Raw genomic sequence first — 27967 nt, 5'->3', positions numbered from 1 at the left:
GGTCATTGGCTGACTGTTCCTCACCTCACCATCTCATGGCAACAGTAGCAAAATCAAGATTACCACTCTACTCATCCTGCTCTTCAGCTTCCAAACTAGCTCTCTGTAGTCACTTTTCAGATCCCCAATCCCTTTCCTGGCTGTATGTGGTCAGGAACAGGACTCCAGGAAGGTATGTTGCCTCCCTGGTGCCAGAGTCTGGGATGTCACCGATCAGGTTTACAGGATTCTGAAGGGGGAGGGTGAGCAGCCAGAAGTCGTGGCACATATTGGCAGCTTCCCAGATATTTATCACCTTCTCAGCAGTCCTCCACTCCTCCCTTGCTCCTCTCGACAAATGGCAGCCCCGCGCCTGAGGTAAGTGTTTTAAACCATTATACTCACCTTCTCAGCAGTCCTCCACTCATCTGAAATAAATCCCATCTGAAAAGTCCCAGAAAGTCAATCAGGGAAGGTGGCTCTCCACCTTCTCAGGGACAGTTAGGGATGGGCAATCATTGCTGGCGTTGCCAGGATTGCCCTCGTGCCGTGAGTTAAAGATAATGGCTTTGACATTGTTTGGAAGGGGTGAAGATGGCCAAGTGGCGTTATCACTGGAGTATTAATCCAGAGACAGAGATAATGTTCTGGGGAAAGCATCACCAGACCTGAAAGGTTAACTTTGAGTTCTCTTCACAGATGCTGCCACACCTGCTGATCTTTTCCAGCAGATTCTATTTTTGTTGTCAATAATGTTCTTGGGGTGTCCTGAGTTCAAATCCCACCAAGGCAGATGGTAGACATTTAATTCAGTAAAACTCTGCATTGTCAGGGAAAACCCATCTGGCTTAGTAATGTCCTTTAGAGAAGGAAACTGCCATCCTTACCTGGTCTGGCCTATGTGTGACTCCAGACCTGTAGCAATGTGATTTACCCTTAACTGTCCTTTGGGCAACTAGGGATGGGCAATAAAAACTGGCCTAGGCAGCGATGCCCAAATCCGGTGAATGAATAAAAAAAAAACTTTTGAAATGTTTATTGCACTCAGCCAAGGGATCAGACTCAGAAACTGTGGACCAATTGAATAATCTCGCCGGAGCGCATTCTGGGAACACACTTACCTTTTTACCTTCTGGCCCAGGTGGTCCTACCATCCCAGGAGGTCCGATAAACCCCTGCAAAGCAAAACATAGGCATCAATTAATGAAAAGAGCAATGCCAATCAAAACCACTCCTGGGCTAGCTCAGTTGGCAGCAGCTCCGTCTCTCAGTAACAAAGTCAAAGTGGGAGAGTGAATAGTGGGTACACTGTGTGGGAGCAGGCCAGAGGCATTGGCAGCTTCCCAGATATTTATCACCTTCCCAGCAGTCCTCTGCTCCTCCCTCGCACCTCCCCCTTCAGCATCCTGTAAACCTTAATGGTAACTATTCCAAAGACAAGCTCTTTTCATGCTGTAGGGGGGAACAGATTAGCACCGATTGAGGATTGGTTGGGCTAACAGGAAGTGGACAATGGGTAGTTTTTAAGTTGGCAGGAAGTAACGAATGGTGTGCCACGGGAATCAGTGCTGGGACCTCAGCTATTTCCAATTCATATCAATCACTTGAATGAAGGGGCTGAATGTGTGGAAGCTACATCTGCTGATGATACAAAGAACGTACATCATGAAGAAGGCATAAAGAGTCTGTAAAGGGACAAGGATAGGTGAGGTGAGTGGGCAGAAATTTATCAGATGGAGTAACATGTGGGAAAAGTTATAACTTGTTTAATTATACAGCCTAGAGCTTTCACAGCCTGTTCAGCCCATCATGCCCCTACTGATCAGCAGACATCCCATTCTAATCCAATTTCCCATTATTTGGCTGAGAGCATTTCAAATGGTCAATTGGATATTCCTTAAATGTTGTGAGAATTCCTGCAGTAACCACCTTTTCAGACAATCAGTTCCAGATAGTCACCACCCTCGGACTGAAAATGTTTCTTCTCAAAACACCTCCTACTCCTTACCTGAAAACTACTCCCATTGCTTCGTGATTAAAGGGGTAAATTTCTCACTATCTTAAAAAATGCTCCAGATGCTGGAAATCTAAGTCAGAGCATTCCACAAATTCAAGATTAATAAGTAGTGAGTTATTAGTGTGGTATGGTGGAGGCAGAATTAATCAAAGCTTTCATGAGAACTGGATTACTGTCTGAAAAGGCAAAATGTGCAGGGTTACAGGGAGAATGTGAGGGAGTGGCACTGGGTCAATTGCTCCCACCAGGAAGCTGGGACAGTCTCAATGGGCTGTTGTGGAACAATTGTGCAATATGGCTTACTTTACAGTCTGCCTCTAGTTTTAAGAATATTGACTTGTAGGTCTTGCCTTACAAGAGAGAAAGTGAGGACTGCAGATGCTGGAGATCAGAGCTGAAAATGTGTTGCTGGAAAAGCGCAGCAGGTCAGGCAGCATCCAAGGAACAGGAGAATCGATGTTTCGGGCATAAGCCCTTCTTCAGGAATGAGGAAAGTGTGTCGAGCAGGCTAAGATAAAAGGTAGGGAGGAGGGACTTGGGGGAGGGGCTTTGGAAATGCGATAGGTGGAGGGAGGTCAAGGTGAGGGTGATAGGTCAGACTGGGGTGGGGGCAGAGAGGTCAGGAAGAAGATTGCAGGTTAGGAAGGCGGTGCTGAGTTTGAGGGATTTGACTGAGATAAGGTGGGGGGAGGGGAAATGAGGAAACTGGAGAAGTCTGAGTTCATCCCTTGTGGTTGGAGGGTTCCAGGCAGAAGGTCTTGCCTTACAAGTCTTATTGAATTCTTTGAGGAGGTGACCAAGCATGAGGATGAGGGTAGAGCAGTGGATGTAGTGTACATGGATTTTAGTAAGGCATTTGATAAGTTTCCCCATGGTAGGCTTATGCGGAAAGTCAGGAGGCATGGGATAGAGAGAAATTTGGCCAGTTGGATAGAAAACTGGCTAACCGGTCGAAGTCAGAGAGTGGCGGTAGATGGTAAATATTCAGCCTGGAGCCCAGTTACAAGTGGAGTTCCGCAGGGATCAGTTCTGGGTCCTCTGCTGTTTGTAATTTTTATTAATGACTTGGAAGAGGGAGTCGAAGGGTGGGTCAGTAAATTTGCAGATGATACGAAGATTGGTGGAGTTGTGGTTAGTGAGGAGGGCTGTTGTCGGCTGCAAAGAGACTTAAATATGATGCAGAGCTGGGCTGAGGAGTGGCAGATGGAGTTCAACCCTGTCAAGTGTGAGGTTGTCCATTTTGGAAGGACAAATAAGAATGCGAAATACAGGGTTAACGGTAGGGTTCTTAGTGAGGTGGAGGAACAGAGGGATCTTGGGGTCTATGTACATAGGTCTTTGAAAGTTGCCACTCAGGTGGATAGAGCTTGTAAGAAGGCCTATGGTGTATTAGCATTCATTAGCAGAGGGATTGAATTCAAGAGTCATGAAGTGATGTTGCAGCTGTACAGGACCTTGGTTAGGCCACATTTGGAGTACTGTGCGCAGTTCTGGTCGCCTCACTTTAGGAAAGATGTGGAAGCTTTGGAGAGGATGCAGAGAAGATTTACCAGGATGTTGCCTGGAATGGAGAATAGGTCGTATGAGGATAGGTTGAGAGTGCTAGGCCTTTTCCCATTGGAACGGCGAAGGATGAGGGGTGACTTGATAGAGGTTTATAAGATGATCAGAGGAATAGATAGAGTAGACAGTCAGAAACTTTTTCCCCGGGTACAACAGAGTGTTACAAGGGGACATAAATTTAAGGTGAAGGGTGGAAGGTATAGGGGGGATGTCAGGGGTAGGTTCTTTACCCAGAGAGTGGTGGGGGCATGGAATGCGCTGCCTGTGGGAGTGGCAGAGTCAGAATCATTGGTGACCTTTAAGCGGCAATTGGATAGGTACATGGATAGGTGCTTAAGCTAGGACAAATGTTCGGCACAACATCGTGGGCCGAAGGGCCTGTTCTGTGCTGTATTGTTCTATGTTCTATGTTCTATGACTTGCTGTTTGGTAAAAACATGACTCACAGGGGCTCCCATAATTCCATAGCAATGATGGCACATCAGCAATACGTTAACATTCCTACCAAACACATCTCAGCGCTCCTCCAATTCTGGCCTCTGGCACATTTGGAATTCTATCCTTATCCTCACCACCTCTCCTTCTCTCCTCCTTCCACATGCTGCTGAAAATTTTATTTGACCTGATTTCAGATCATCTGGCCTTTCTCAGCTCAGCATCAGAGGTTATTGATTAAGTCCATTCCTGTCGACCAGTTTATTATGCTGAAGGTGCTGTACAAGTGCAGGCTTTATGGATGAACAGTTACATCTATCAGACCACATGAAAAAATGAGACCTTTACATGAGTAATTCATGATTGACTTTTAGGTAGGGAATTGTAAAGTAATTCCTTCGGTTTCTCTTTGCGCTTGTTGGATATAGTTTTAGGGTAAAATTCAAAAATATGATGAGGTAATCTGTTCTAACGAACATAATTTCGGGTATTTGATGTGAAACAAGACTCAATTTTGATGCAGGTAGACCCAGACATGGCCAATCAGAGGAGCAGACTGCAAGACCAGGTCGAGAGTGGGGTGCTGGAAAAGCGCAGCGGGTCAGGCAGCATCTGTGGAGCAGGAGAATCGACGTTTCAGGCATAAGCCCTTCATCAGAAATCATCAGGTTTATACCTGAAATGTCAATTCTCCTGCTCCTTGGATGCTGCCTGACCCACTGCGCTTTTCCAGCACCCCACTCTCGACCCTGATAACTCCAGCATCTGCAGTCCTCACTTTCTCCGACACAGCATGATCCGCAAAGTTAAGATTGCTCTTTCCCTGTTCGGAAAGCAGCGTCTCGATTTATTTATTCATTGCGAGGATGTTGGCATCAATGACTGGGCCAGAATTTCTTATCAATCCCCAATTGCGACTTGAGAAGGTGGGGGTGAGCTACCTAAAGCATATGAACCACTGCTGTCCAGGTGCTATGGGTAGACTTACGATGCCGTTAGGCAGGGCGTTCCAGGATTTTGACCAAACAACAATGAAGGAACGGTGATATATTTCCAAGTCAGGATGGTGAGTAGTTTGGAGGGGAACTTTCAGGGGGGTGGGGTTCCCATGTATCTGCTGTCTGTGTCCTTCCTGGTAGTTGAGGTCACGGTCAGGGCTTTGAAGGTGCTGTCAGAGAATCCTGCAGTGCATTTTGTAGAAGGTATTCACTGTAATGTCTGGAATTCCCATCACAGTGGCATTGTGGGGCTACCTACTGTAGCGATTGTAATGTAGGTGGACCTCCTAAAATGTGAGTTCCCTGACTGGGGCTGTTAATCTGGTCCAATCAGGAAGCCCTGGCTGACAGATATAAATAGGAGTGTCTGAGGTTTTGTTCACTCTGAGAGCTGGCCCTGAGGGAGCTGGATCAGTTTCGAGGATTCCTGATTTGTAAATAAAGGAGGGGCTTGGTGATGGATTCTCAGCCTCTGTGGAGTTATTTCACCCACAGCACATGGGCTGCAGCGGTTCAAGAAGGCAGTTCACTACCACCTTTCAAGGGGCAATTAGGGATGGGAAATAAATGCATGGTGCCGCTGGTGATGCCCACATCCCATGAATGAACAAATAAAAATGAGAGAGCTCTGTGATCTCACCATTCTCCATATCCCAGAGTCTATCTGGCTTTTGTAGGGAAATATTTCATCCAGAGAACAGGGAGAATGTGGGATTAATTTCCACAGGGAATGGTCAGAATGAATATTAATACCTTTAAATGGAAGCTGGATAAATCCATGAGGAAGAAAGGTTTAGAAGAATAGACTGATAGGTTGGGATTTGAGAGTGTGGTGCTGGAAAAGCACAGCAGGTCAGGCAGCATCCAAGGAGCAGGAGAATCGACGTTTCGGGCATAAGCCCTTAATCAGGAATGAGGCTGGTGGGCCAAGGGGGCTGAGAGATAAATGGGACGGGAGTAGGGCTGTGGGAAAGGTAGCTGAGAGTGCGATTAGTAGATAAATGTGGGGTGAAGGTGATAGGTGGGAGAGGAGGGCGGAGCAGATAGGTGGGAAAGAAGATGGACAGGTAGGACAGTTAAACAGGGTGATGCTGCGTTGAAACGTTGGGACTGGGATAAGGTGGGGGAGGGGAAATGAGGAAACTGGTGAAATCTACTTTGATCCCATGTAGTTGGAGGGTCCCCAGGCAGAAAATGAGGTGTTCTTCCTCTAGGCAACAGGTGGTTAAGGTTTGACGATGGAGGAGGCCCAGGACCTGCATGTCCTTGGAGGAGTGGAAGGGGGAGTTAAAGTGTTCGGCCCGGGGCGGTGGGATTGTTTGGGTGGGGTGAAACGTTGAAGGTGTGGGAGGAAATTTGTGTGGAACATAAAACTAGCACAGAACAGTAAGACTGAATAGCCTCCTTCTGTGTTGTAAGATCGATATAATGAGAAATACTCATTGTTACAGAGAAAGTCCGTGATCAGAAATGAAAATGCTGAGGGCAACAAGAAGAACTGGCTCAATTTACACATTAAAATATCCAACATTGAATATAAAAGCTCTATTCTTCAACAATCCCTTAAGGAGCTGATTTCTTTTTCCAAACTGCGAATCTAAAATATTGTAAATCGAGGCACAACTATTACAGATGTCTGGGCAATTCCACAGCTCAGTTTATAGATCCATAGCTTCACCGAGCATGGGTCAGTGGGTTCAAATCTTACTGGAGATTTTACCGACTTTGACAACTATAATTGTACAAAAGGAAGCATCAGCTGGTCAAATGCTCATTCAGATCTCACTGTAAGGACCAAATCTTCTGAACTATTCATGCCAAGATGGATCAAATTAGGATGGATGGACAAAGCAGCTTTACAACTTTAAAGTGGGTTTGGGGAGGATGTGAGATTGAAGATGCCCCAGGCGGGGACGGGACGGTGTTCTGGGAAGATAGAACATAGAAAAGTACAGCACAGATCAGGCCTTTAGGCCCACGATGTTGTGCCGAGGTTTAATCCCAATGTAAAATATAATAACTTAACCTACGCATCCCTCAACTCACTGCTATCCATGTGCATGTCCAGCAGTCACTTAAATGTCCCTAATGACTCTGCTTCTACCACCATCGCTGGCAACGCATTCCATACATTCACAACTCTCTGCGTAAAGAACCTACCTCTGAAGTCTCCTCTATACCTTTCTCCTAATATCTTAAAACTATGACCCCTCGTACCAGTCAATCCTGCCCTGGGGTAACGTCTCTGGCTATTGTCTCTATCTATTCCTCTCATTATTGTGTACACCTCGATCAGGTCTCCTCTCTTCCTCCTTCTCTCCAGAGAGAAAAGTCCGAGCCTAATCAACCTCTCTTCATAAGGCGAGCCCTCCAGTCCAGGCAGCATCCTGGTAAACCTTCTTTGCACCCTCTCCAAAGCCTCTGTATCTTTCCTATAGTAGGGCGACCAGAACTGGACACAGTATTCCAAGTGTGGTCTCACCAGGGACTTGTAGAGCTGTAGCAAAACCTCGCGGCTCTTAAACTCGATCCCTCTGTTAATGAAAGCCAAAACACCATATGCTTTCTTAACAACCCTATCCACTTGGGTGGCAAATTTGAGGGATTGATGTACTTGTACACCCAGATCCCTCTGTTCCTCCACACTACAAAGTATCCTGTCTTTAATCCTATATTCAACATTCGAGTTTGACCTTCCAAAATGCATCACTTCGCATTTATCCAGGTTGAACTCAATCTGCCATTTCTCAGCCCAGCTCTGCATCCTGTCTATGTTGCACTGAGCCTGCAGTAGCCCTCAATACTATCAACAACACCTCCAATCTTTGTGTCATCAGCAAATTTACTAACCCACCCCTCAACCTCCTCATCCCAGTCATTTATAAAAACTACAAAGAGCAGAGGCCCAAGAACAGAGCTCTGAGGGACCCCACTCAACACTGAGCTCCAGGCAGAATACTTTCCTTGGGGACAGCTGGAACTGACAACCGGAAGCGGCAGATACAAACCACTACAAATGCCGGAGGAAACAACACAGAAGCGCTTCACAGGAGGCTCCCAAGCTCTGAGGATGTCACCTAGACAGGGGACGAAACGTCTGCAACACAAATTCCCAGCTCGGCGAACAGAATCACAACAACAAGCACCCAAGCTACAAATCTTCTCACAAACTTTGAAGAATACTTTCCATCTACAACCACTCTCTGCCTTCTGTCAGCCAATCAATTCTGAATCCAGATAGCCAAATCTCCCTGCAGCCCATACTTCCTGACTTTGTAAATGAGCCTGTCATGGAGAAACTTATCAAATGCCTTGCTGAAGCCCATATACACCACATCCACTGCTCAACGTTCATCAACCTGTCTTGTCACCTCCTCAAAGAACTCAATAAGATTTGTGAGGCATGACCTGCCCCTTACAAAGCCATGCTGACTGCCTTTAATCACACTATGCTTTGCCAAACAGTCACAAATCCTATCCCTCAGAATTCTTTCCAAACCTTTGCTGACCACAGACGTAAGAATGACTGGTCTGTAATTGCCAGGGATTTCCCTATTCCCCTTCTTGAAAAGAGGAACAACATTCTCCTCCTTCCAGTCCTCAGGTATGACTCCTGTGGAGAGTGAGGAGGCAAAGATCCTCGCCAGCAGCTTAGCAACCTCCTTTCTCCCTTACCGGAGCAGCCTGGGATAAATCTGGTCTGGCCCTGGGGCCTTATCAATCTTAATGTTTGCCAAAATTCCCAGCACATCAACTTCATCAATCTTGATCTGGTCAAGCCTGTATCCCAGCTCCTCAAAGTTCTCATTCACAACAAGGTCCCTTTCCTCAGTGAAAACCGAAGCAAAAACCTCATTTAGGGCTTCCCCTATCTGTTCAGACTCCACGCACAAGTTCCCTCTACAATCCCTGATTGGCTCGACCTTCTCCCTGATCTTTCTCTTATTCCTCACATATGAGTAAAATGCCTTTGGGTTCTCCCTAATTCGTCTTGCCAAGCCTTTTTTGTGCTCCCTCCTGGCTCTCCTCAGTCCATTTCTGAGCTCCTTTCTCGCAAGCCTGTAATCCTTTAAAGCTGTGCTAGACCCTTGCTTCCTCCACCTTACGTAAACTGCTTCCTTTTGACGAGAAGCTCCTCTGTTCTCGTCATCCAAGGTTCCTTAATCTTACCCCTTCTTGCCTGTCTCAGAGGAACAAATTTGTGCATCACTCACAACAACTGCTCCTTAAACAGTCTCCACATGTCTGCTGTGCCCTTTCTGTGGAACAATTGCTCCCAGTCTGTAGTTCCCAACTCCTGTCTGATAGCGACATAATTTCCTTTTCCTCAATTAAATATCTTCCCTCAGTAACTGCTCCTTTCCCTCTCCATGGCTATGGTAAATGTGAGGCAGTTGTGATCACTGTCACCAAAGTGTTCACCCACCGCGAGATCTGAACACCTGTCCTGGCTCGTTTCCGAGCACCAAATCCAAAATGGCCTCTCCCCTCGTCGGCCTGTCTCCATACTGAGTAAGGAAACCCTCCCGAACACACCTGACAAAAACGGCTCCATCCAAACCATCTGCACTTGGGAGGTTCCAATCGATATTAGGAAAGTTGAAGTCAATCATAACAACAACTCTGCTACTTTTGCATTTTTCCAGAATCTGCCTGCCTATGAGATCTTCAATCTCCCTACTGCTATTAGGGAGTCTGTGGAAAACTCCCAGAAATGGACTGAGCTGTTCCCTTGCTGTTCCTAACTTCCACCCATACTGACAAACCTTCCTCAACAACCTTCGTTTCTGTAGCTGTGATGCACTCTCTGATTAGCAATGCTACATCCCCTCCTCTTTTTCCACCCTCCCTATTCTTTTTAAACATTCTAAACCCTGGAACATCAAGCAACCAATCCTGTCCTCGTGAAACCCACGTCTCCGTTATGGCCACAACATCGTAGCCCCAAGTACTGATCCATGCTCTAAGTTCATCACTCTTGTTTCTGATACTCACATGTTAATGGAGGTTAACGGAGAAGCTAATGAAGTATGTGGGACCTGGACTTTATAAATAGAAGCGTGCAGAGCAGAATCCAAGAGGTTATGGTAGACATTTATAAATCTCTCATTCCAGCTGCAGTATTCAATTCTGGGCATAATCGTTTGGGAAGAATGTGGAGAGGATGGACAGGAAGTGTCTAAAAGTGTCTCCAGGGAGATGGATAAGGCTGAAAACTGATTCTGGATTAGTGGTGCTGGAAGAGCACAGCAGTTCAGGCAGCATTGAAGGAGCTTTGAAATCGGCGTTTCGAGCAAAAGCCTTCATCAGGAATAAAGGCAGTGAGCCTGGAGCATGGAGAGATAAGCTAGAGGGGGGTGGGGGTAGGGAGAAAGTAGCATAGAGTACAATAGGTGAGTGGGGGAGGGGATGAAGGTGATAGGTCAGGGAGGAGAGGGTGGAGTGGATAGGTGGAAAAGGAGATAGGCAGGTAGGACAAGTCATGGGGACAGTGCTGAGCTGGAAGTTTAGAACTAGGGTGAGGTGGGGGAAGGGGAAATGAGGGAATGTTGAAGTCCACATTGATGCCCTGGGGTGAAACCTGGCTTGTTGTTGAAGAGAGCAAAACTAGCAGGAAATTTGGTGGACGCGTTCTAAATGGATGACTCAAAACCAATAAATATATAGATCTTCAACTTCTTATGATTGACTAATTGTGAGAGGTGACAAGAAGACATCTTTTCCTTTATCCGGAGAGTAGTTTGGATTTGCAATAGAGTCTCCTGATAGGGCAGCGGATGCATATTCGATAGTAATTTGCAAAACGAATTGAGAGTGGTGGGTGAGTGCGAGTAATTGGATTACTCTTCAAAGGAGACAAAAACCTAATGGGCTGAATGGAATCTTCTGTGCTGCAAGGTTCAGAAAAGCAATATTTATATTTGAGAAACTGTTCATGTTTTATTTACAGGCTCATGGGATGTGGGCGCCACAGGCTGGGCCTGCATTTATTGCTTGGAAAAGGTGAGGGTGAGCTCCCTTCTTGAACTGCTGTTATTCCTGATGCTAAACACCCAGATACCACTATTTTGAAATTCAAACTCCAAAAAGTTATATCTATATATAATACACTGTTTTTTACAATTCATTCATGTGATGCGGGTGTCACTATCCAGGCCAGTGTTTATTATCCGTCTCTAACTGCCTCAGATGTAAATATGTCTCAGTGACTAGCTACCACCTTAACTAACTAAACAAAAATACAATAACATGTGACCTATCAAGTCAGGATTTCTTCTGGGATCTGTCTTATCCAGGTGTTCTGAGATAATAATATTCCTTGGATGTTAGAAAGTCTTCTTCTGGAAAGGGAATTTAGAATGCGGGATCTACAGTACTGAGATGTGGAAACATTTCTTCACTCGTTGATCTATAAATTCACTTATCAATCTTTGCAATTCTCTTTGGATGACCAGTCATCGAATGTATTCAGCACAAAGATCGATACTGAGCTGAGGAGAAATTTCTTCACCCAGAGAGTGGATTCGTTACCACAGAAAGCAATTAATGCCAAAACCTTCAAGAAGGAGTTAGATACAGCACTGGAGGCTAATGGGATCAAAGGAGGTGAGGGAACATACTGTTGAGTTGGACAAACAGCCACAGTCACAATGAATGGTGAAGTAGATTCGAAGGGTTGAATGGCCTGCTCCTATGTCTGATGTATGTTTCTTTAGGTATTAAAGGAATTAAGAAACATGGGAAGAGAGTGGGTTGGTGGAGTTGAGCTGGATGACAGCCATAAACTTGTTGAATGGGGATGGGTGGGGCTGAATGGCCTGTTTTAGCTCTTCCTTGTTTTACATTGCACTTGCTGTTATTCTTCAAGCATCTACAAAGATGTACTCACCCGTCTACCTTTCGGGCCAGGCTTTCCCTTGGGCCCAACTAAACCCTGCAATAAAGAGAGGAAACAACATATTAGTAGTTAAGATTGTAGGTTCCCCTCCACAAAGACAGTCCAATTGCTGAGGCCAGGTTTCAGTTTAAGGTTAAAAGGCTTGGATTAGAGGTAACACCATCTTGGCACAGCCACATTCTCTTTTTATCCCTCTCACTTTTTTGAGAGGTCAACCTGTCGCTTTTTCAGTACCAGAGGATGTTCAATTGGACCCCAGCTTTCACAACACTGTGCTGGAGAGTGAGCTCGCCTCCTCACTATCCAACTGGAGATTGTCTCAGCCGGGTGCCTGCCTCTCACATGGTGGGACCTGATTCCCCTAATTGTTCATGAGAATGGAGAGCTGGCACGCATGGAAAAAATATCCTCCTCGAGTCTTCCCTGATTCCCTTTGACATTGCACTTGCTCTTAACAAAATTAACGTTGAGAGGCATGGTGGCACTAACACTCAAAAACCTCCCTACTAACTATGAGCAGAATTTACACAGCCTTTCAGTTAATAAGAACTGCGGACACCATATGACAACTTACAAATTGCTCTCAAAATTCAAATGCCACCTTATGTTGTTGTTTTACTCCACGATGTAACATTTTGACTGCACAAGCAACGTGGGTCAAAGAGGATTGGCGCAGGAGGAGGCCATTCAGCCTCAGGAATCTGTTCTATCCTAAATGCCATCATGTCTTAACTTCAGCCATTATTCTTCCTTTATATTTTACACACTTGGCAGTGATCAATCAGAATTAGACTTAAAACGATTTATTCAGTTAGTTTTTGTGCATTTCTCAAATCCACCAATGAGTTAGCCTATCATAAGCCTAACTTCACCAGTCAATGCTGTCACAATCCTGGTCAGAACAGTGAGTTGGAATTCCAGCCTTATTTTCCACAATCGTCAAAATGTGAAATATGGCCAAGTCCGGTATGGTTTAATTTCTGTCTAATTTAACCATTCAAAAATCGGGATAAAAGTGAGCCATTCAGCCCCTCAAACCTCATCTGAATTATCGTTGTTCATGACTACAATGTGTACTCTGGAGGGACATCAGCCTTTTATTGGTGGCTCCTTGGTCTGAAGTCACCCTGATCCCAAAGTGACCCTTCTGGTCTTTCATTTTGGAAAAGGATTAATCCTATTGAAGAATTCCAGGTAGAAGTGGATTGTTGCTAATATCCTAACTCTGGACTTTGTCTTCAAGGTTAATGCCTGATTATGGACATTGTCTAAAGTAAAGGAAACTCACTCCAGGTTTCATCAATGAACAAGAAATAAAATCCTATTTGTCAAGCAAATTGGTCCTCTAACATGTGGCAAAATCTGACTATGATTTACTTTTATGCAAATTTAAACTAGAGCCCCTTTACTTCTAAAATCAAAACCAGCAATGCTTCTTCAGTATTTCATAATGGACACAATACAGACTGTCCAACTAACCCCCCTTTCAAAATCCAACATCAAATCAGATGATCCCTGGAATGGTAGGCCTAATATATGATGATTAGCTAGGGATCCTGGGATTGAATTCATTAGGGCTTTGAAGATTGACTGGAGATCTAATAGAAACTTACAAGATAATGCATGGCTCAGAAAGAGTGAACGCTGGGAGGCTGCTTCCGTTAGGTGGGGAGTTTTGGACCCATGGGCACAGCCTTAGAATTAGAGGGGATCAATTTAGAATGGAAATGAGAAGACATTTCTTCAGCCAGAGAGTGGTGGGCCTGTGGAATTCATTGCCATAGAGCGCAGTGGAGGCGGGATGTTGGGTGTCTTCAAGGCAGAGATTTATAAATTCTCAATCTCGCAAGGAATTAAGGGCTAGGGGGAGAGTGTGGGCAAGTGGAATTGAAATGCCCACCAGCCATGATTAAATGGCAGAGTGGACTCGATGGACCGAAAGGCCTTGCTTCCACACCTATGAATTATGGTCAAATCAATACTGATGGATGTGCCTCTAATATTGTACATGTTCAACAATCCCAAATGTGCCACTATCTACACTAGTACCAATTTAAGAAAAGCAGTTTAGCTTCCTCGAAATGACACACATTCTTCAACAGGGAGCCAATGTATGCAAATCAAAGGAATTTGCACCAATTTAAATAAAATTATAGAGGAACTTAGGGAGTTCCCCATTGCTTTCTTCATATAAACACCTCAGCCAATTTATCAGCCAATCAGCACCTCATTTCTCTTGCAGTAAAAGCTGTCACCATCACTTGAAGTTGGGCATTTGGTCCTGATGAGAAGGTGCAACAGCAAGTCTCCCTTTTCAGTATGATTCATGTTCTAGGCACCAAACAAAAGCTTGACATATGCAAATCCAGCAAGGGTATACGAAGGTGTAAAGAAAGGCCGAGATTCGTCGATTGTGGGACTGAGGCGGAAGCAGCCTGACCCCAGTGTAAAATCCAAAGTGTAGTTACTGCACCTGCCTGCCTGGGTATCCACTCACTCCAGGATTTCCAGCCAGCCCGGGAGGACCCTGCAAAGAGAAACATCGGACATTAAAATACAGACCACCATCAAAAAAATAACAGACCAAAGGGGCCACCTTGGGCACAATCCTAGATTTATTGAAAGGAAACATGTGGAGGTCACTATCAGCAGTTTCTGCTCATCCTTAATTACCTGTGAAAAAGTGGTGATGAGTCACTTTCTCAAATATAATTCTCTGACGGACTTGGCCATTTTGGGGAGCCAATGGCTCAGCGACCTTATCGCTAGACTATTAATCCACCAAAGCAGGTAATGTTCTGGGAACTGGGGTTCGAACCCCACCACGGTGGAATTCAAATTCAAGAGAAGTTTTGAAATAAGAGTCTAAAGATGCCCATGAAACTGTTGCCAATTGTCAGGAAAACCCATCAGGTTCACAAATGTCACTCAGGCCAAGGATCTCCTGGTCTGGTCTACAGGTGACTCCAGACTGACTGCAACGTGGTTGACTCTTAACTGCTGTCTGTGCAAGTAAGGATCGGCAATAAATGCTGGCCTAGTCAGTAAGGCCCTTATCCTGTAAATGAATAAAAAAACACCCAGTTTGCTGTGGGTCTGGTGTCACATGGTGGTCAAACTAGGTAAGGGCATTCCGTGATGGGCATTAATGAACAGTTGGGTGTCTAACGCCAATCGAGTACATGGACAGATGAATTAGGATCTGAAGTAGGCCATTCAGCCCATTGAGTCTTCTCCTTCCTTCATGATCTGACTGTAACCTCGTATCCACATTGCTGTCTGTCCCTGATAACCTTCAATTTCTCTGCTTAACAAGAATTAATCTACCTCTGTCTTAAAAATATTTAAGGACGCTGCTTCTGCAAGAAGGGAGAAGCATCCTTTTCACATTCATCCCATCAGGACCCTCAGGGTCTTTTCTGTTTCATCTCTTACTCTTCTAAACTCCAATAGGTACTGGCCCAGTCGGTCCTCGTTTGTCCAAACTCTCCATAAGATACGGGAGCAGAATTAGGCCATTCGGCCCATCGAGTCTGCTCTGCCATTCAATCATGGTTTATATGTTTCTCAAACCCATTCTCCTGCCTCTTTCCCTTAACCAATCGGGAACCCGTCTCTGTCTTAAAGACACTCAATGACTTGACCTCCCCAGCCCTTTGCAGCAATGAGTTCCACAGATTCCCCACCCTCTGGCTGAAGAAATTCCTCCTCATCTCAGTTCTAAAGGGTCGCCCCTTCACTCTGAGGCTGTGCCCTCGGGCCCTAGTCTCGCCTACTAGTGGAAACATCTTCTCCACCTCCACTCTATCCAGGCCTCTCAGTATTCAGTAAGTTTCAATCAGATACCCCCCTCATCCTTCTAAATTCCACTGAGTGCACACCCAGAATCCTCAACTGCTCATTATGTGACAAGCCCTTCATCGCCAGGATCATTCCTGTAAACCTCCTCCACATCCCCCTCCAACACCAGCACCTCCTTCCTTACATACGGGGGCCAAAACGACTCACATTATTTCAAATTAAGGTCTGACCAGAGCCTTAGACATCCCTGCTCTTATACCCTCGCCCTCTCAAAATGAGGGAGTGGGGCAGGGTGAAGGATATGGGAGTGGGGGGGTGGGGTGAGCCTTGGGGTGTGGAGTGAGGGGTCAGGGTGAGGGTTTTTTGGGCTGGGGTGGGGTTGTGTGGGTAAAGCGGCAGACTACTTGTCATTCATCGACACGAGTTATTTCCAGGCCCAGGGCTGTATCAGAGTCTGACCAGTAGCAGGCGAGGGATTACAGCAAAGAGCAGCTAAACAGCAAGAGTTTGAAATCCCTGCCAAGAAAATAAATCTGTTCTTTCTCCTAATGGCAATTGTACGTGAAACCAGTGTGGCTCATATTGCAACAACATTTGCATTCGCAAAGAGCCTGAGGGATGATGGGTCAATTAATAGAGGTTTTTAACTTTAGGAAAAGTTTGATAGAACATATGGACGTTATGTTATGAATTGTTGAGAGCTCAGAATAGAGAATGTAAGTAAAAGATAATCATTTCTTTACTCACTCGATGGACATGGGCGTCACAGTATTTATTGCCTGTTCCTAGTTGTCCTTGAGAAGCTGGTGGTGAGTTGGAGGTGCACCCATCCAGGCAAGTGGGGAATAATCTATCACACTCCTGACCTGTGCCTTGTAGATGGTGGGCAGGACTTTGGGGAGTCAGGAGGTGAGTTACTTGCTGCAGGATTCCTTATCATGAATGAATCCAATCAGAAATATAAGGGCAACGTCCTTCCCCAGCGAGTGGGGAGAGTTTTTAAAAAGTTTGTCCATGGGATGTGGGCAACGCTGGCTGGGCCAGCATTTATTTTCCATCCGTAATTGCCTAGTTAAGAGTCAGCACTGAAGAAGGGCAGTTCAATGGTTAGCACTGCTGCCTCACAGCGCCAGGGATGTGGGTTCGATTCCAGCCTCGGGTGACTGTCTGTGTGGAGTTTGCACATTCTCCCCGTGTCTGCGTGGGTTTCCTCCGGGTGCTCCAGTTTCCTCTCACAGTCCAAAGATGTGCAGGTCAGGTGAATTGGCCATGCTAAATTGCCCGTAGTGTTATGTGCATTAGCCAGGGGTAAATGTAGGGGAATGAGTCTGGGTGAGTTACTCTTCGGAGGGTCGGTGTGGACTTGTTAGGCCAAAGGACCTGTTTCCATACTGTAGGGAATCTAATCTAAAAGGCTCAATGGACTCAAACGTTAACTCAGATGTTGCCAAACCTGCTGAGTTTCACAAGCCATTTCTGTTTTCATTTGCTGTGGGTCTGGAGTCAAATGTAGGCCAGACCAGGTAAGGACAGCCAAGAGACTGCTCCCACCTCTTCTTCCATGACCCTACCTTCCCCTCAGGGACCTGGTCTGTCAGAGTTCCTCCCAGCTCCCTGAACTATTCCTGTTGGTCAACACCATACTCCAGGAGGAGGCTGTTCAGCCCCTCGAGCCTGCTTCACCATTCAATAGAATCCCTAAAGTATGTAAACAGGCCATTGATTTTTCACTAACCCTGTGAGGAGCATTCTACCCAGACCCAGGCTCTGAATGTATCACTGAACCCTGCATTTCCCATGGCCAATTCACTAACCTGCACATCTTTGGACTATCAGAGGAAACCCAGCATTTAGTATCTTACATCCAATTTCCTGCCTTTTCCCTGGAACCCTTGATTTCCCAACTGATTGAGAATCTCTCTCTGTCTACCTTAAATATACACAAGGACTCTGCCCCCACAGCTCTCTGTGACAGGGAGTTCTAAAGACTCATAACCATCTGAGAGAAGAAATTCCTCCTCATTTCCAACTTAAATCAGTGGTCCTTTATTCTGAGAATATATCCCCAGGTCCTATACTCTCCCATGAGGGGAAGCACTCTCTCAGCATTGACCCTGTCAAGCCCCTTAAGAATCTGATATGTTTCAATGAGATCACCGCCCATGCTTCTAAACTCCAGGGAGTAGAGTCCCAACCTGTTTAACCTTTGATCATAAGACAATCCCTCCTTACTGGGGGCCAGGATGGAGAATGGCCTAGCTCTGAGCTGAATTGGCCATGTCTGGGCCTTCAGTGGGACAAGGGAAGGAAGGCAATGGGATAGAGTCAATGCCTGGTGGAGGTGATGGGAAGGACAGCTGAGGAGCCTTGTGGAGACCTCAGTCAAAAACCTGCCAGATCCTAACATTGGCATCCTAACAAGGCCATTCAGCCCATTGAGTCCTCTCCACCACTCAATGAGATCACGGCTGACCTGATAATCCTCAACTCCACTTGCCTGCCTTTCCCCATTCACTGATCAAAGGAGTGATCGAAAGACAGGGCTGAGGGTGAGTTAGAATATGGGCAGCAGCTTGGGGAACAGCAACTTAAAAATCCACCACCTGAGAAATAACAAGTGATCACATGACAGGACGAAGGAGAAGGACATTACTTACACGTTCCCCTGGAGGGCCAAGTGCCCCTGGATATCCTTTGGAACCCTGAAAGAGAAATATTAGAAAAAATGAAATGTCTTTCATGACCAGACAGTGAAACTTAACACAATGTGCCAACAACCCAAATCAATTCCACAGTGTAGTTAATATCAGGGAGTCATTGAAGATGCAAATTTAATTCACTTGTTTTTTCAATGTTCATCAGACCCTTTAGTTACACGTGGAAAGTTCTTGACACTGATCCAGCTCCCTCAGAGCAGGCTTTCAGAGTGAACAGAAACACTCCTGTTTATTTTTTTTATCTAAGGGCAATACTGGCCAGCTGGTTAAATTTTTTTTTATATTAAACCCCCACACTACCACCTAAGTGCGGTAGTGCTTTTTTTTCCCCAGCACCCATGGTGTGTGTGTGCAGGTGTGAGACACAGTGAGAGACACAAGGTGCACGAATCTTTATTCAATTTCCACCACCAGGAAGATAGGAAAACACCCGAGTGGCCAGTGACAAGCACTGCCCTTCACATCAAAGGGCAAGGCCATGTGATCAAAACAGTGAAGGGGAGGGCAGGGACTAAATCAAAATAGAGTTGGAGGGAGAAATAATGCACTCCACTCCCCGCAACACTCCTGTTTATTTTTTTTTCTATTTTTTTTTATCCCCAGCACCCATGGTGTGTGTGTGCAGGTGTGAGACACAGTGAAAGACACAAAGTGCACGAATCTTTATTCAAATTCCACCACCAGGAAGATAGGAAAACACCTGGGTGGCCAGTGACAAGCACTGCCCTTCACAAAAAAAGGGCAATGCCATGTGATCAAAACAGTGAAGGGGAGGGCAGGGACTAAATCAAAATAGAGTTGGAGGGAGAAATAATGCACTCCACTCCCCGCAACAGTCCTGTTTATATCTGTCAGCCAGGACTCCCTGATTGGACCAGATCAACAGCCCCAATTAGAACTCCTATTCTATGACGTCCATCTAGCTAACCTTGAACCCAAATCTCTCTGCCTGCAGCAACATTGACCTGCTACTACGGCATGCCCACCTTCCTTGTGCCACCCTCACATATCCTCTGTAATTAAAATATTTGCCTGAGAAGATTTTAAAAAGGGGCACATTTATTCAAAGCAGAATTACACACCCTTTCAAGCAATCTCTTTCTCTATATTTTGCCAAATACTGCAAGGTCATAATACAATTGAACAAAAATATGTAGAATTAAAAATGACAGCACAGAATGATGCCATTTGACCTACTGTGCCTATGAAAGATTTATCCAATAAGGCTCTCTCTTCCTATTCTTTCCTGATCACCCTCTAAGGGGTTTCTCTGTCAAGCGTTTATCAAATTCTCTTTCAAAATTTATGATTGAAGCTATTTGTAGCACCCTTTAAGGCAACGTATTCCAGATAAAAAGAAAATCCTCATCTTGCCCTCTGGCTCTTTTCCCAATTCCCTTCAATCTGTCTCCCCTGGACATTCCTGTCACTGGAAATACTTTCACCTGATTTGTCCAAACAAAACTCATCATGATTTTGACCGACACGATTCGATCTCCTCTTCACCTTCCCTGCTCCAAAAGGGAACATTCACAGTTTCTCCAGCCTCCCTCAGAACAGAAATCTCCAGCAGCATTCTGGTAAATCTCCTTTGTATTGTCTCTCAGGTCCTGACACCCTCCCCTAGATGCAGGGATCCACAATCTTCCTACTGGACGGCATGACCAGTGACTGCGAAGACACTTAACCTAATCTCCTTGCCTTGTGCTCTTGTACGCAGTTGTCACGTGTCTGTAGTCGCAAATAACTCCAACAATTACAGAGAATTTCCCAGCACAGTCACACTATTAGTCCAGGCTGAGATAGCTACTTCAGAAGAGCCTTCTCTCAGCCCTGCTTCATCTCACCCTATCATCACAACCATCTGTCCCCCTCTCTCCCTCTTGTTTTTTAGACACTGTATCTTTTTATTTTTCTGTATTTTTGATTGTGGACTGAAACGAGAAAGGTTTTAAAACCAAGGATTGGTGTATGTTTTGAAAACAAACAGCCTGACGCTCATTGTGAGTACTATTTACACAGCTACTGGTTCCAGCAGTAACTGAAGTGCAGTGCGCAGATGAGCTAGAGCCAGGGGGCTGTGTATAGGTACAGCTGTGGTTGGTACGAGCAACTGATTCGCTGTGGACTAGTGACCAGTTATTGATGACAAACACCTTCTGCCTGCTAATGGCTCCGGAAACCAATCACACATCTTGATGCTGTGAACAAGACATAGTGAAGACCATCAGACCTCTCAGTTCGCTGCACTAAAAGCCACCTTAACTTGGAAGAATAGCAGCTTTTTTTTCCCCTACAGCAATTTCTATAAGCTGTGACTTTTAATTAATATGTCAGAGACCTTTTATAAATGTGAGTGAGCCTCACTGTGTACATCCTACCAAACCAGTGACAGCATCTGCAGATGGAAGACCAGGAAGTGGGGTTATAACCAGCAAATGAACCATCTCTGCAAACCCTTAAATCCAGGAATGACTGAACTGCTTTCCCAGCCTTTCCTCCCACCCATAACACCTACACTTTTTTTCTTGTCTGTGCGTAAAGGGGGAGCTTGTAAAAGGATTGGAGTTTTAATTAATAGAGTTTTTTTTGCCAGTAATTCATTATTATTTACCAATAGGTAGAGTTATTCACTTGTAATAAATAGTAATTCTTGTTAACTACAAAATCAAGCCCATGTTTTCTCTCAACCTAAGTCAGGGAAAGTGGGGAATCCTGTAGACTTTTAAAATGCTTTAACTTTTTTCAAACAGTGGGGCCTGATTTCCAGTATGCCGACTCAGTGAGGTGTAGTGTTAACTTGGTTCCTCTAAAATGCATCAAAAACATTCACAGAATCATAGAATTATTACAGTGCAGAAGGAGATCACTGATGTCTGCGCTGTTTCTATTCTATAGCGCCAATCTCCTCCTTTTTCCCCGATATCTCTGTGCTCTATTTCCATCCAAATGAGCATCCAATTCCCTCCAGTGCCTCAGTTGAACCTTCACCACATTCAGGGCAGTGCACTCCATCACTGAACTACTCACTGGCTTAAATATTTTCCCCACATCATGCTTGCTTCATGTGCAGATCACTTTAAATCACTTTGACCACTCCCTGTGGGAGTGAGTTCCACCTCCTCTTCACTTTCTGAGGAAAGTGGTTTCTCCTGAATTCCTGATTGGATTTTAATGAACATTTTATATTTATGGCCCCTAGTTTTGGATTGCCTGCAAGTGGAAATCTTGTCGGTGAAATCACTGTGAGAAGAGTGGAGAACTCTTTCAATGTTCTCTTTCCCCAGCTCGATCCAATGTTCCTTTATTTATTAAATAGATTAGATTAGATTAGATTACATTAGATTAGATTACATTACAGTGTGGAAACAGGCCCTTCGGCCCAACAAGTCCACACCGACCCGCCGAAGCGAAACCCACCCATACCCCTACATTTACCCCTTACCTAACACTACGGGCAATTTAGCATGGCCAATTCACCTGACCTTGCACATCTTTTTTGGACTGTGGGAGGAAACCGGAGCACCCGGAGGAAACCCACGCAGACACGGGGAGAACGTGCAAACTCCACACAGTCAGTCGCCTGAGGCGGGAATTGAACCCGGGTCTCAGGCGCTGTGAGGCAGCAGTGCTAACCACTGTGCCACCGTGCCGGTGTGACAGTGAGAATCCTGGAAAGAGAGGGCTTCGGTAATTAGGAATAAAAGCTGGAGACAGTTCAATCCATTATGCATTCCCACTCCAAATGTTCAGTCATAGATTATTTATCTGGACAACTAAGCAGGGAAAGCCAACACTGAAGCTAAACATACAGCCCTCGCAAATACTCAATCATCACAGAATCTTGCAGATGCTGCAAATCTGAACTAAACACTGGAAATACCCACCTGTGTGAGAGAGAAACAATGGAAGTATCACCGGTTTGTCACCTTGGAGTTAACCTTCTGGTTTGCTGCCCTGACAAATCACTCCTGGTGCTCTGTGATAAAGCCACTGAGCTGAAAGACTTACTCGGTTTCTCTCTCTGCAATGGCTACCCGACCTGCTCTGTATTCCCAGCACTTTGTCTGAACGCCAAACCTTCTTTTACCTCTCCAGAAAGTGAAAAACAAATCCATAAGATAATTTAGACTACATTTAGTTTAATAATGTCCTTCAAATTAACAAGCTCACTTAGAAATTGAGCCACTGTATAAAAACTAAGAGTTATCCATCTAAGACGGAGATGAAAAGTGGTTATTTTCCCTCAAAGGGGCGTGGGTCTTTGGAATTTTCTTTCTCAAAAGGCAATGGGTGCAGAGCCTTTGAATATTCTTTGGCAGAGATAGATAGGTTCTTGAAGACAAAGTGTGTGAAAGGTTCTCGGGAGCAGGTGTGGATTTGTGTTACAATCAGATCTGCCCTGATATCATTGGAGATAGTGAGGGGTGCAGATGCTGGATGTTCAGCATCGATTTATAGTGGAGCTGGAAGAGCACAGCAGTTCAGACAGCATCAGAGATGCAGGAAAGTTGATGTTTCAGGTCAGGACACTTCATCAGGACTGGGGAGGGGGAAGGGAGCTCAGAAATAAATGGGAGGAGGGGCGTGCTGGGGGAAAGGTTGTGGGATGGTGATAGTTGGATGCATCTGCCCTGATCTTAACCAGTGTTGGAATGTGCTTGGCCAGCTGAATGGCCTACCTCTGATGTTAATTAGTTTATTTGTTTGCAGTTTGGAGCGATGAAGCACCAGATCCCTCAACCGAGGAGCTTGACAAATAAAGTCAGGGAAGTTAACACTGAACTGAAAACAACAAAGAACCACAGCTGTTGGAAATCAGAAACAAAAACAGACATTGTTGGAGAAACTTAGCAGGTCTGGCAGTATGTGTGGAAGGCTCTGTCTGTTCTGAAGAAGGATCACTGAACTCAAAACACAAACTCTGCTTCTTCTTCACCGATGCTACCAGACCTGCTGAGTTTCCCCAACAATTTCTGTTTTTGTTTCTGAAGTTAATACTAAACCTTAGTAAAACACTAGCCAAAGCACAACTACGGTATTGCATCCAGCTCTGGTCACCATACTTTGAGGAGGGAACAAGGGGTCAGAGGAGGTTTACAAGAACGGTTCCAGGGACAAGGCGATTACAGCGATGGGATTAGGTTGGAGGGTCTAGGCTAGTGAAGGGTGTTGAAGGGGGATTTGGGAGTCTTCAGTAGAAGTCACTAATACCTAACATCCAACTTCAGTGGGTAACAGGGAAGGCAAATGGAATGTTGGCCTTGATTTCAAAGGGAATGGAATATAAACATAAGGAAGTTTTGCTAAATCTGTACAAGGCAGCGGAATACTGTGAACAGTTTTGGGTAACTTATCCAATATGAGATATACCAAACTTTGGTAAAGTTCTGAGGAAGGGTCACCGGGCCTGAAGTGTTCACTCTGATTTCTCTGCACAGATACTGCCAGACCTGCTGAGTTTTTCCAGCAATCTGTGTTCTTGTTTGTGAAGAGATATACTGTCATTGAGGGTTCACTCAGCTGATTCTGTGGATGGAGAGAATATCCTTTGTGAAAGTGATGATTGCGGGTGCGGAAGATCAGAGTCAAAGAGTGCGTGGTGCTGGAAAAGCACAGCAGGTCAGGTAGCATCTGAGGAACAGGAGAGTTGACATTTTGGGCATAAGCTGTTCATCAGGAATGAGGCTATTTCCTGATGAAGGACTTATGCCTCAAATGTCGACTCTCCTGCTACTCAGATGCTGCCTGACCTGCTGTGCTTTTCTAGCACCACACACTCTTTGACTCTGAATGTCCTTTGAGGAGAGATTGAGTATGTTGGGCCAGTACCCACGAGAGGTAACTTTATTAAAATTCTTAGGGGACTTAACAAGATCGATGTGGAAAGGTTGTTTCCCCGTGTGGGAGAGACTAGGGCCAAAGGGTGCAGTGAGGGGTAGCATTCATGAGGAGGAATTTCTTCACTTAGTGGGGAGTGAATCTGTGGGCTTGGTTACCACAGAAGGCTGTTGGGCTGGATCATTAAATATTTTCAAGGCTAAGATAGACAGATTTTTAATCTGTAAGGGGTTCAAGGGTTATGGGGGAAAGGCAGGAAAATGGAATTGAGAATTACCAGATCAGCCATGAACTCACTGAATGGCAGAGCAGACTCGAATTGCCCATTCACCTCATAAAATGAGCCCTTTACAAAGCAGACCCAGGGATGGATCTGCAGCATGTCTGGCCCGGGTTTGGATTAGTCTATGTACACCATGAGTGGTAGCTCTATTATGGTGCTCAACAATAAATAATCCTTTCCAGTCAGGAGTCCTGAGTTATGACAGCCTCCAAGCTTAGCTAGAATATGTCCACCTTCATCATAAAAATAGTCAAACTCTCTCGTGCTCAAAGGTGGTGGAAGCATTGTTTGAAACACGCATGACTCTCTGTTAGAAAGCAATTCTCCTCATCTCTGCCTTAAATGGACAACTCCTGCTTCCTAAACAGCGCTTTCTAGATTCCCCCCCAAAAGGAAACATTCTCTCCACACCCATCCTGTCATCACCCCTCAGGATACTAGATATTTCCATAAATTCACCTCTGACTATTCTAAACTCCAGTTACAGTGACAGACTCTGTCTGTACAACCTTCCCCCATAAAACAACTCACTCATTCCAGCAATGAGCCTGGGAAATATTCCACTGAACAGCATCAAATATGAATTAGACACTGAGCCCCTTGAAGACAGGAGCCAGGAAATGAGATAGAGTTGGTGACATTGGAACAGAGTTTGTGACACAGAAGGCAATGTCTGACTAATGATCCCTGAACAACAATTATTTCGCTGTATATTTAATCAACATATCATCAAGGCCTAAAGAATAGTTGCCTCCTTATGTCTCACTCAAAATGAGATGTGGGCATATCATGCAGCAGTGAACTTTGTCACAAATTAAATGTCAAAGATTATCACTTTGATAAATATTCAACAGAAACTTTATTTAGTTTTCAAGCAAATGGTAAAGAGTAAGGCATGATGAAGAAATATGCAGGAAGATACTTCCATTTAGTTATTAGCTGGAATATCATTTGAATTTTGCTGAAAATAATCTCAAAGCTTCTCATCTTGCACTCGGAATAGAACAGCACAGGAACAGGCCCTTTGGCCCAACGAGAGTACACTGACACATGGTGCCTTTTGGAACTAACCTTTGCCTCTAGATGGTCCAAATCCCTCTATTCCCTGCCTAGTTATATATCTGTCAAGGTGCCTGTTAAACATTGCTGTTGTAGAGTCACAGAGCCATGTAATACAGAAACAGAACCCTTGGTTCACTCCTCCAAGTTTCTCAAACTGAACCAGTCCTATTTGTCTGCATTTGTCCCCTGTCTCTCTTATCTTTCCTAACCCTGTACCGTCCAAATATCTTTTAAATGTTGTCATTGTACTCACCTCATAGAATCACAGAATCCCTACAGTATGGAAACAGGCCATCTGGCCCAACAAGTCCACACTGACGCTCCAAAGAGTAATCCACTGTTATGAAGATGTGGACATATTGTACCTTTAAGAGAGTTAAAAGCTAGTAGAACCACCTGACACAGCACCAAGTGTTCTGATCAAGGTATAATATAACATTTGGTTGAAAATTCAATTAGCTAGTTGCTTGGAGATGACAAAACAAATTCAGATTAGGCCAATCAGTTTAAATTATATCCCGAAAAATACCAAACTCCAATCAAGTTTGAATTGAGTATATTGCCAACATTAAAAACCAATGGCACAATCCGATGCTTTGGAGGCATAAGACTAGGAAACATTGAACAGTTAAGAGGAGAACTGCCAAGCCATCAGCATCTGCAGACAGCCCAGAGAATAGCTCTCTTAAAGGTACCTTTATTGATCAGTAACCTGTGAAACAGAAATCCCTAAGAAGAAGAAAAGAAGACAGAGAAAGATATAAAGAGAAGATTCGACATCTGGCTGGTTTTGAAAATTTGAATTTTGGTAAATCTTAATCGGGGGTTTTATTGGGCTAGTATTGTAGAAGGGAAAGTAAAAGATAGGTTAAAGGAAGGAGTTGTGAATAATTGTCAGGTGATTATTCTCTGTTATACTTTAAGAAATAAAGTTGTTAATTTTTGACTTTAAACAGTTCTTGGCCTCTTGAATTTTCACAGATTACTGCACAGGGAAACTCTTTTCTGTGTTGCAGTTTTAAATTAAGCAGGAGGGTTTACCCCAGTACATAACAGTTTGGGGTTTCAGGTCCATGATTAGACAGGTTTAGACAGATCCAGTCTGAGATTTGGACAGATTTGAACAGATACGATCCCAGTAGATTTAAACACTTGTAAGCTAGTGTCCTAAATCTTTAAATAAAACTTAGGTGAGGCAATTTGTTTAATTTTGGTGACTTGTGATTGATTAAATTAAAAGTGGGAGAAGTGGCTCTTAAAATTGCTAAAGAGGTTTTGGGATTTGAAGATGATTCTCAAATTTACCAAGGCAGTTTAGAAGGAAAGAAAAAGGCCATACTTCTAGAATTAGCAAAGAAATTAGATTTGGGTTTAATCAAGGGAAAAGTAAAGCTGTAATTGTAAGGGAATTACTCAAACACTTAGGTATGCCAGAGAAACAGACAAGTGCAGGCGAGGTAGAAAAACTTAAATTACAATTGAGGAAAATGGAGTTAGAAGATAAACAAAGAGAGAGGAAAAAGAGAGAGAGAAGGTTCTTGGCTGAGCAAAGAGAGAGAGAAGAAAGGAAGAGACAAAAAGAGAGAGAATTTGAACTTGAGAAGATGCGATTTAGTCACAAAGTCAAATTAACAGGATGGAAATTAAAAGAGAAGGTAGAGATAGATACAAATATGTCAAAACTCTGCCACATTTTGATGAGAAAGATGTTGAAGGTTTCTTTATTTAATTTGAAATTTAATTTAATTTGGCTCGGCAGATGGAATGATCCGAGGATTTATGGGTAATGCTATTTCAGACTAGACTGGAAGGCAGAGCCAGTGAGGTATTTGCTGTGCTGTCAGATGAGGGGTCAAGAGATTATGAAGAGGCTAAACAGGCTATTTTAAGTGCTTATGAATTGGTACCAGAAGCATATAGACAGCGGTTCAGAAACATAAAGAAGGAACCAGGTCAGACTTATGTTGAGTTCACAAACATTAAACATAGTCATTTTGATCAATAGATGCGGGCTTTAAAATAGCGAAGACCTTGAGGCTCTAAAAGAGATTATTCTGCTGGAGGAGTTTAAAACCTCACTTCCAAAGATGGTAAGAATTCACGTGGAGGAACAGAAAGTCCAGGAAGAACGGCAGCAGAATTAGCAGATGAGTACATGTTGGCGCATAAGACAAGCTTCTGGCCAGAATTTCGTCCTGTGAGGGATAGAAGTTGGGAGAAGGGGAGATCCTACACTATGAAACCAAGAGTAGCAATCACTGGTAAGAATTTACCACAGGATAAAAAAGAAGCCCAAAAGGATGGAAAGGAGGTGAAAGGCCTCAGGTGTTTCCACTGGGGTAAAGTGGGACATGTAAAGTCACAGTGCTAGTC

The 27967-nt window shown here is 44.5% G+C and overlaps 1 protein-coding gene across 2 annotated transcripts in view; it reads right to left on the bottom strand.

The window, feature by feature from the left end:
* Window positions 1-27967, bottom strand: part of col24a1 (collagen type XXIV alpha 1) — a 454588-nt gene that overhangs the window by 245483 nt on the left and 181138 nt on the right. For both annotated transcript variants that reach the window (XM_043698575.2, XM_043698577.2), the window contains 4 exons: window positions 18349-18393; window positions 14364-14417; window positions 11882-11926; window positions 1101-1154 (listed from right to left, as the gene is read on the bottom strand). In XM_043698575.2, the coding sequence (XP_043554510.2) occupies window positions 1101-1154; window positions 11882-11926; window positions 14364-14417; window positions 18349-18393 (198 nt within the window). The remainder of the gene's footprint in view (window positions 1-1100; window positions 1155-11881; window positions 11927-14363; window positions 14418-18348; window positions 18394-27967) is intronic.

Source organism: Chiloscyllium plagiosum, unplaced genomic scaffold (genome assembly GCF_037043375.1).
Source record: "Chiloscyllium plagiosum isolate Xiang-an unplaced genomic scaffold, Cpla_swu_hap1 HiC_scaffold_9, whole genome shotgun sequence".
NCBI lineage: Eukaryota > Metazoa > Chordata > Chondrichthyes > Orectolobiformes > Hemiscylliidae > Chiloscyllium > Chiloscyllium plagiosum.
Note: the sequence above shows the minus strand (reverse complement) of the source record. Positions and strands in the feature narration are given on the sequence as shown.